The sequence below is a fragment of the Pipistrellus kuhlii genome, unplaced genomic scaffold (genome assembly GCF_014108245.1).
Source record: "Pipistrellus kuhlii isolate mPipKuh1 unplaced genomic scaffold, mPipKuh1.p scaffold_m20_p_4, whole genome shotgun sequence".
Classification (NCBI taxonomy): domain Eukaryota; kingdom Metazoa; phylum Chordata; class Mammalia; order Chiroptera; family Vespertilionidae; genus Pipistrellus; species Pipistrellus kuhlii.
The window spans coordinates 88,786,715-88,797,238 of NW_023425540.1; the positions used below are offsets into that span (position 1 = coordinate 88,786,715).

At 49.3% G+C, this 10,524-nt stretch overlaps 1 protein-coding gene across 1 annotated transcript in view; it reads right to left on the reverse strand.

Annotated features, from left to right (window-relative positions):
* Positions 1-10,524, reverse strand: part of MGRN1 (mahogunin ring finger 1) — a 45,763-nt gene extending 35,239 nt beyond the window's left edge. The window contains 1 exon segment of the mRNA XM_036410250.2: positions 10,255-10,524. Within this exon segment, the coding sequence (XP_036266143.1) occupies positions 10,255-10,342 (88 nt within the window). The 5' untranslated portion in view covers positions 10,343-10,524.

Sequence of the window (10,524 nt, forward strand, 5' to 3'; positions counted from 1 at the left end):
AATGAGAGGAAAGCAGCTACTGCCCATGAACTGTGTGTACCAGGGCCTCTCATCGTCAAATGTGGAGGGAGAGTGTCCGTTCTGTTTATATCAAGTTTAAAAAAAGGCCAAACCCACCTCCAGCTCTATGAGATCAGAAAGGGGTTTCCCAGGGAGGAAGAAGATTGTGAAGGGGCACCAGGGGGCTTCAGGGGACTACTACTTCAACACGGTGAGTTGTAAACACAGTAAAGGCCACCCCACTAAGAGGAAGAAAGCGCACACACCCCTTTTATCCTGGGCAGCACAGCAGCCACTTTCGTGGCAGGGTAAAAGGCCCTTGGCCATCTGACCAGACCAACACTAACTTGGGCTTTCTTCAACTGCCAGGCTTGCAGGCCTTCAGAGAACACAATTCCAAAGGGCCAAGAAAAGTTCTGTATATGCCTGCACACATGGCAGGGCTGATGTGAAAGTTCAACAAAGCCCAGGGGGAGCAAAGCTGGCAGGAGCTGACAGAGCCAGGTTATTTGAATCAGAAGTGATGATATTCTCAACAATTCCCAGAGAAACTATGAAAGGTCCCCTGCCACACGCATGGAACTAAGTGGGACCTCAGAGACACATGCAGAGCTCCAGGCCCTCTCAAACCCCCGAGGGGGAACGACACCCAAACATCAAGACCTGACGAACCTCAGCCCAGGGAGCCGCAGGTCCACGTGCCAATGGCAGGCTTCTAAGCCCAAGCCACCCTCTGCTGCTTCTTCAGGGAAGCAGATTCTAAGCCCCTTACCCCGCCATAGCCAACTTAAAAGCTTTTTGTTGCTGTTTTTTTCTTGTTGTGTTTACCTGAATTTTAACTACTGAAGATTGGAAAATACAGCTCATTTATATAGCTCTCACAACAATAAACTCCAAACCAAGTTGATAAGAGCAGGGGCACAGAACTAGTTCTTATGTAAATGGCACAGGTGACATTTGGGGAAGGTGAATGTTCTGATGCCAACAATGATGGTACAGGTCTTTGAATGGGGAGGTGAGCCCCTATTCTCACCCCCATCCCACTGCCACCAACTCTTGGGTCTCAGTGCACAAGTTCAGTTCCCCTGGATAGTGATGGCTCATGGAACCAGAATGCCCTTAGTGACAAAGGACACCCTTAGTCACACAAGCATCCTCCCTCATCTAGAACACCTGCCTCAGTTTTTTCCTTCAGGTACCAAACAAATCAGAGTCAGCAAGCCCCTGACCTGGAAAAGATAAACCAACACCAGCATGGAATGTGGTCAGATAGATGTTTCAACCTCAACACAAAAGCACACACCACAAGTCTCCTCACACCCATCTTGTACCCCTCCATTACGTTGGCACAGACCCAGAAATCCTAAGCCCCGACCTGACACCCCACAGAATAAGACACAGCACAGTCTGCTTAAGCAGCTCGCACACTAGGGAGATGGGGGTCACTTCCTGCAATAATAAATTTGCAAAAGCATGTATTGAACGCCTACTATGCACCAGGCCCAGGTGCTATGCAACAAAGAGCTCAACCTGATTTCTAGTTCCTCCACTAAAGAGAACGAAAGTCTGGTGTCACAAGGACATGGCAAAGCTCCAAGAAGATAATAGAATGCTTGTAAAGTACACACACCTGATTACAAAAGGGTTAGATCGCCCTTCCCCTCCTGTCCCCTCTCCAGGCTGTGGGTCACAAGGCTGATTTCCCCTCCTTCTGACTCTTCTCTGGGGTGATCTGTCCCAGCATGACCTCCCTTAAACACCGGGACAGGGCAGAAAGTATAGCTCGGAGACATAATTAACAGTAACAGCAGCAGGAGGAGGAATAGCTGTGGCAGGAGCCGTCCACGGCCTGGCACACTCCATGATGCACCTACTGCGCTCCAGGCTCTTTTCCACTGGTGGACACAACCTTCTCTTTAAGTGCTTGAATGTGGTGTCCTAACACCTGCTTTGACCCTTGACTAGGGCAAGGGAGTGCAGGAATAAAATCTCACATTAATGGACAACTAATTTTTTAAAATATATTTTATTGATTTTTTTACAGAGAGGAAGGGAGAGAGATAGAGAGCCAGAAACATCGATGAGAGAGGAACATTGATCAGCTGCCTCCTACACGCCCACTACTAGGGATGTGCCCACAACCAAGGTACATGCCCTTGACCAGAATCGAACCTGGAACATTTCAGTCTGCAGGCTGACACTCTATCCACTGAGCCAAACCATTTAGGGCTATGGACAACTAATGTTATACAAAGGTGCAAAAGCAATTTGTTGGGGAGAAAATTCTTTTCAACAAATAGTGTTGAAATAACTGAATATCCATATGCAAAAAAAAAAACTGACCTTAGATCTTTATCCCAACAATACATGAAAAATATTAACTCCAAATGGATCACAGAGCTAAATGTATGAGCTGAAATTATAGAACTTCTAGAGGGGAACATAGGAGATCTTTGTGGCCTTGGACTAGACAAGGATCTCTTAGGTGCAACTCCCAAAATATTAACCATTTAAAAATCAATAAATTTACCTTCACCAAGATTTAAAACTTTTGCTCCTCAAAAAACACTATTAAGAGTACTAGCTGGTTTGGCTCAGTGGATAGTGTTGGCCTCTGGACTGAAGGGTCCCAGATTCGATTCTGGCCAAGGACACATGCCCAGGTTGTGGGCTTGATCCCCAGTGTAGGGTGTGCAGGAGGCAGCCAATCGGTGATTCTCTTTCATCATTGATGTTTCTATCTTTTTCTCCCTCTCCCTTCCTCTCTGAAATCAATAAAAATATAATAAAGAAAAACAACATTAAGAAAATGAAAAGACGCCAAAACTGGTTTGGCTCAGTGGTAGAGCATCGGTCTGCGGACTGAAGGGTCCCAGGTTCGATTCCGGTCAAGGGCATGTACATTGGTTGCGGGCACATCCCCGGTGGGGGGTGTGCAGGAGGCAGCTGGTCGATGTTTCTCTCTCATCGACGTTTCTAGCTCTCTATCCCTCTCCCTTCCTCTCTGTAAAAAAAAACCAATAAAATATATATATATTAAAAAAAAAAAAAGAAAATGAAAAGACAAGCTACTGACTAGGGAAAAAATATCTGCAAATCACAGAGCTGCTAAAGGAATTGTATCATTGTATTCAGAATACATAAAGAACTCCTACAACTCAATAAGAAGACAAACAATCCAATTTTTAGAAATTGGAGGGAGAAAAAAAAACTAAAACAAATATTTCTCACAGACAGACACACAGGCTATACAAATAGCCATTAAGCACATAGAAAGATGCTCAATATCATCAGTTACCAGGGAAATGCAAATCAAAACCACAATGAGATACCATATCACCCACCAGGATGGCTATAATAAAATTTTTTTTAAAAAAAGACAGCCCTGGCTGGGTAGCTCTGTTGGTTAACAGTGTCATCCCAATATGCCAAGGTCGTGGGTTTGATCCCTGGTCAGGACATATACAAGAATCAACCAATGAATGTATAAATACATGGAACAACAGTTGATGAGTTTTTGTGTGTGTTTTTTAAAAGACTCAGCCTCCGCTATGGGTGCAGCCATCTTGTGTTATGGAAACCCCACCTCCATTGTAGGTGCCATCACCTTTGTGATGGTGTGATGGTCAATTTGCATATTCCCTCTTTATTAGATAGGATGTCCAGAAAGGACAAATTTTTTTTTTAAAATATATTTTATTGATTTTTGTACAGAGAGGAAGGGAGAGAGATAGAGAGTTAGAAACATCAATGAGAGAGAGTCATCGACCAGCTGCCTCTTGCACACCCCCTACTGGGGATATGCCCGCAACCAAGGTACATGCCCTTGACCGGAATCGAACCCGGGGCCCTTCAGTCCCCAAGCCGACGCTCTATCCATTGAGCCAAACCGGTCCCGGCCAGAAAGGACAAATTTTAAAGCAGGCGTCTTCAAACTACAGCCCGCGGGCCACATGCGGCCCGCAGAGGAGTCTGATCCGGCCCGCCAGGTTTTTTGGGCAGTGAGCGCAGCCGAGGTGTTACAGTAGGAATTAGTAGTTCATATAGTCCGGCCCTCCAGCTCTCTGAGGGACCGTGATCTGGCCCCCACTTTAAAAAGTTTAAGGACGCCTGTTTTAAAGATTAGTGATGGGTGGGGGTAGGGAATGACTGTAAAGAAATACGAGGCCGACAGGCCCGGAGCAGCGGCTGCCAGGCTGGGAGCGGCCAGGCCCGGAGCAGCGGCTGCCAGGCTGGGAGCGGCCAGGCCCAGAGCAGCCGGGTCTTGTGCGGCCAGGCCCGGAGCAGCGGCTGCCAGGCTGGGAGCGGCCAGGCCCGGAGCAGCTGGGTCTGGTGCGGCCAGGCCTGGAGCAGCGGTTGCCAGGCTGGGAGCGGCCAGGCCTGGAGCAGCGGCTGCCAGGCTGGGAGCGGCCAGGCCCGGAGCAGCCGGGTCTGGTGCGGCCAGGCCCGGAGCAGCGGCTGCCAGGTGGGAGCAGCCAGGCTGCCAGGCTGGGAGCGGCCAGGCCCGGAGCAGCCAGGTCTGGTGCGGCCAGGCCCGGAGCAGCGGCTGCCAGGTGGGAGCAGCCAGGCCCGGAGCAGCCGGGTCAGGTGCAGCCAGGCCCGGAGCAGCAGCAGCCAGGTCCAGAGCAACTAGGTCGGGAGTGGCGGTGACCAGACCCAGAGCAGCTGGTTGTGGAACGAACCAGAGCAACAGAGGCCAGGCCCGGAACAGCCAGGCCCGGAACAGCTCACTCTTCGCCTGCCCCTGCCCCACGGCTGCCTCTCAGACATGGCTGAAAACTTTTGTGGGAACTTGAGGGTCTGCTGAATCAAGTGATGAAGGCTTAGATCTGGATGTGTTGAGTTGGTATAGGGCTGGGGTGTTGATCTGTGAGTGCCTTGGGTGGGTCTGGATGAGGCTGGTTGACCTATTTGGAAATGTCTTTTGTGTGAAATGTGTCATTGGGCATGTGGTGGTATTGTTGATATGAGAAAATGCTGAGTAACTGATTTACTATCTGAAAGGGGATTTACTGTCGGGGAAAGGGAGGGAGGAAGAGACTGAACATAAACTGCACCTATGAATGAGGACAATGGGGGATGGGGAGGGGGCAGAGGGTGGGGTGGGAACCTGGTGGAGGGGGGAAGAAATGAGGAACCTTTGTAACAATATGAACAATAAAGATTGATTTAAAAAATAAATAAATAAATAAATACGAGGCCGAAACCGGTTTGGCTCAATGGATAGAGCGACGGCTTGGGGACTGAAGGGCCCCGGGTTCGATTCCGGTCAAGGGCATGTACCTTGGTTGCGGGCATATCCCCAGTAGGAGGTGTGCAAGAGGCAGCTGATCGATGACTCTCTCTCCTCAATGTTTCTAACTCTCTCTCTCCCTTCCTCTCTGTTCAAAATCAATAAAAATGTATTTAAAAAAAAAAAGAGAAAAAAAATACGAGGAAACTTTGGGGGGTGATGTAAAAGTCTAAAACGGACTGTGGTAATGGTTGTACAATTCTCTAAGTTTACTAAAAAATCACCAAATTGTATGTTTACAATGGATGAGTTCTAAGGCACACAAATTATACCTCAATGAAGCTATTAAAAGAAAATTAATACAGCCCTAGCTGGTTTGGCTCAGTAGAGAGAATGTCAGCCTGTGGACTGAATGGTCCATGTGCCCTTGACCAGAATTGAACCTGGGTTTCCACTCTCTCTAAAAATCAAGGTTGGGTGACACTCCAGAATGGGAGACAAGCCAATTTGGGAGCAGACTAGATCCACCTTCATTCAACATTACTACCTACCATTTGATAACAACAGAACCTAACTACCGTGTTTCCCCGAAAATAAGACAGTGTCTTATATTTTTTTCTCCCAAAGTCGCGCTAGGTCTTATTTTCAGGGGATGTCTTATCTTTCCATGTGCAAGGTCTTATTTTCGGAGGATGTCTTATTTTCGGGGAAACACAGTAGTTGCAATTTACATTGACACATCATGCCTTACATGGGAAGGACAGCAATTCCAGGGGAAAGCTGCCATTGTGAAAAAGTTGTCTAGCCTCCCATTCCAGAAAATCCAGCACAGAATCACAGCACAGGACCATCAACCGGCACCAGATAGCTGCATCCTCAGCACGGTTGTGGGCCAGCTTAAGGCTGATGAAGACCCCATCATGGGGTGCCACCAGATGTTCCTACTGAAGAAGATCAACGATGTTTGGGTTCACACCAATGGCATGTTCAGGCTTGCCAGGCACAATTTCAGCTGACCTCCTCCCTGCCAGGCACTCATGCTGTTTCCTCCTCCCTCCTCTTCCAGATACTATTCACCCTCCTGCAGATGCTCCAAATATCCATCACAAATGAGCAGGACCGAGGTGGGAGCGGGCTGCTGCTACCTACCGTGTTTCCCCGAAAATAAGACATACTCCGAAAATAAGACCTAGCACATGGAAAGATAAGACATCCCCTGAAAATAAGACCTAGCGCAACTTTGGGAGAAAAAAATTAATATAAGACACTGTCTTATTTTCAGGGAAACAGGGTAGGTATTGTGCATGATGTTTGGACGCTAGACTAGCTACATCTGACGTTTGTATTGTACCAGTGCATGCCTTGGAAAGACTTAGTAATGCAAAAGGTTGTCTTTTTTTCTTTTTTCCTTATCTACTAACAAGTTGCTCTAGTAACCCAAAGGAGTGAAGGAGAAAGCAGCTGCTCACAGTCCAGATATTGACTTGTTCAGATGTTTCAATGCTTCATGATAAAATTTTTCTTAACAGTTAAAAATATATATACATATATATTTTTAAAGAACAATTGAGCCCTAGCTGGTTTGGCTCAGTGGACAGAGTGACTTCAAACTGAAGGGTCCAGGGTTTGATTCCAGTCAAGGGCACATGCTCAGGTTGTAGGCTCCATCCCCAGTAGGGGATATGCAGGAGGCAGCCGATCAATGATTCTCTCACCATTGATGTTTTATCTCCCTCTCCTTTTCTTTCTGAAATTAATAAAAATATATTTTAAAAATAAGAAGGAGGAGGAAGAGGAGAAGAAATCAATTGAAAGGTCCTTTGAGGAACCTGCTAAAATCATCTCAAATGCTCCTGCAGTCCCCAGTCCATTGGGAAGAAAACATACTAAAGTACTGCTAAGATCCCCTCTGCCTCCAACTGACCCTCTCCAAGCTAGGGACAAAGCAGCAGAAAGGATAGCCTTTGGACTGGACAGGCCCCCAACACTGCAGTCACTGGCAGCAAAACCCAGGCGGCCCATGGCACCCACCTGGGTGCCAGTCCCAATCTACTAGTTGCAGCTGACTGGGTGTCCATTAGTGGATTCTGAAACCAATTCCAGGCTCAGCTGGAAAGAGTGTCCTGACTGATTAGCAAAGTCTGCCACGCAGAACCTAAAAATGGTGCTGCAAATGCCTTGTATTTGTGGCTTTGCCCAAAGGTCCAAGAGAAGCCCTAGTCGGTTTGGCTCAGTGGATAGAGCATCAGCTAGGCAAACTCATTAGTCAACAGAGCCAAATATCAACAGTACAATGACTGAAATTTATTTTGAGAGCCAAAACCTGAATTCTGCACATGGGACACAAAGTTTCAATCATACTGTACGTGAGGCGCCCGAACGGGTATTTTGTGGAAGAGCCACACTTAAGGGGCCAAAGAGCCTCATGTGGCTCGAGAGCCGCAGTTTGCCGACCACTGAGCTAGTGGACTGAAAACTCTCAAGTTTGATTCTGGTCAATGGCAGGTACCTCAGCTGCAGGCTCCATCCCTAGTCCTGGTGGGGCACGTGCAGGAGGCAACCAATCAGTATGTCTCTCTGTCTCTAACCCTCCCTTCCACTCTTTCTAAAAATCAATGGAAAAACTATCCTCAGGTGAGGATTAACAAACAAAAAAAGGTCCAAGTGAAGGGACATCAAGTTTGCTTTGGTCCCAGGTGCCACATTAAATTTTTTTAAAATATGTTTTTTTTATTGATTTCAAAGTGAGAAAGAGAGATAGAAACATCAATGATGAAAGAATCACTGATTAGCTGTCTCCTGCATGCCCCCTCCTGGGGATTGAGCCCAAAATCCAGGTATATGCCCTGACCAGGAATCAAACCATGACCACTGAGCCACACAAGCCTGGCACCACATTAAATTTTTAAAAAATATATATTTTATTGATTTTTACAGAGAGGAAGGGAGAGGGATAAAGAGTTAGAAACATTGATCAGCTGCCTCTTGCACACTCCCTACTGGGGATGTGCCCACAACCAAGGAACATGCCCTTGTCCAGAATTAAACCTGGGACCCTTAAGTCCACAGGCTGACATTGTATCCACTGAGCCAAATCAGTTAGGGCACATTAAACTTTTTTATTTTTTTAATAGATTTTATTGATTTTTTTACAGGGAAAAAAATAGAGAGCCAGAAACATCGATTAGAGAGAAACATCGACCAGCTGCCTCTTGCACACCCCCTACTGGGGATGTGCCCGCAACCAATGTACATGCCCCTGACCGGAATCAAACCTGGGACCTTTCAGTCCTCAGACCGACGCTCTACCAGTGAGCCAAACCGGTTTCGGCACATTAAACTTTTTTATATCTCTGCCATACCACTGCTAACTGCTATTAGGGTCTGAGCTAATCACCTGATTTCCTTCTTAACCCATTATAGCAGCTAATACTTTTCGCGAGTTCTTAGGTATGAGGCACTGTTCTGAGTACTGTACAAGGATCAGCCCATTTTACAGATGAGGAAACTGTGGCCCAGGGGCCGAAGCAACTTGCCTAAGGTCACTCAGCTAAAGACAGACTGGAAGAACATAAACGATGAAAAGGATGACTTCAACAGTTGCTCCATCATCTGGGGAAGTCAGCCCACAGAGCCTCCAGAGGGTCCCCAAACCAGACTGGGCCGCCCTGCCCTTGTGCCTGAGCCACAAGCAGGCATGGAGAACTCCCCAACTAGTAGGCAACAGTATCTTCTGCCCAGTTGTGACTGCATCTCCTACTCACTGTCCTAAATCTATATCCACCCCCTTCATAACCAGTAGCTCCAGACAATCCATTTCTTTCATCTTCTCAAATCAGGGCAGGGCAGTTCTCAAACTTGAGTGGACATTGGACTCACCTGGGGAATAGGTTATAAATGCAGGTTCCAAGGCCCCCAGCAGGTCTGAAGCAGGGTCTGGGAACTGTATGTTTCACAAGCTTCCCCACTGGTGGGAGCAGGTGGTTCCTCTGAACCACACTCAGAGAAAACTGGGCCTGGTGGGTGACCGCGGGCCAACTGGGAGGCCTAGAAGACCACGTCTGATCAGATGCTTCAGAAGCCAGGATCAGAGGACCCAACCTGGAAGTTCCCATGATATCCGAACTCCCCATCCTCTTTCTCCTCTTTCCATGGCACATGACCAGATGAGGGAGATGGGCAATAAGGAACTGGGGCCAAAGTTCCAGGTTAGGCCACACTTATTATTAAAGGCACCAGAACAGAGTAGGAACAGCTCATTTGAGAGTCATATTCCTGGTCCCAGATGTGCTTCCAATCTCCCACTCCTTGGGAAAGTCACACCCTCCCTGCTGGCGGCTCAGGTCTCTTGTCCCAAAAAAAGGAGACCAGAGAACCCAGAGGTCAGTCCCCTCCAGCCATTCTCCTGTTCTCCAGCAAGATTCCCAGCCTCTTCCCAGCCCAGACTATAATCATCTCCTCGGGCCCAGCTCCACGGTCCCCACCATACACAGGCGCCAGCCAGGAGGTCATAGGAGAGCTAAATCTCTGTCCATACGGGACGGAGAGTGTCTGGACCACTGTCTGGATCTTCGCACCAAGTCACCCAAGAGAGCCAAAACCGGCGATGGTGTGATGTCAATCTGTATGACAATGACCACTTTGTGAGCACGGAGTGAAGCGCTGGGCACAGCGCTAACTCCTTGGCTGCGTCGCGCCCGAAACCTCATCCGGGGCCTAGCAGTTTCCCCGAGGGTCTCCCCCGTGTGCAGACAGGGAGCTGAGGCACGCAGGGCGAAGGGGCTGACCCAAGGTCACCCAGCCTGGACAAGGAGGCCAGTCCAGGGCCCCACGCACGCCCCGGGGGGCCGGGTCGAGGGCGCCAGCAGCTCTGGGCAGGAAGACGGCAGGCCAGGCCGGGAACCCAGGGCAGCCCGACCCGACCCCGGCGCGGAGGGCCCCCGCACGGGCGCGCCTCGCCGGTCCCGCCGGCCGCCAAGTCCGCGCCTCGCCGTCGGCGCCCGAGTCCGCCCGCCACTCACCGCACTTCGGGGGATAGCGATAGGCCGAGTTCGCCTGAATGTCGATGTCCTCCACGCCCGCAATGCGTCGGCTCAGGATGGAGCCCATGGTCACGACGGGCCGGCCCGGCCGGGACCGAGTGGGACGGGGGCGGCGGCGGCAGCGGCGGCGTCTTCACGCAGACATGGCCCGGAGCAGGCCGCACAGACGCCAGCCCACGGCCACCCGCGGAAGCCTCCGCCTCCGAGCCCCACCCCCGACTCGGCCGGGCCGACGCGACGGCAGCCCTC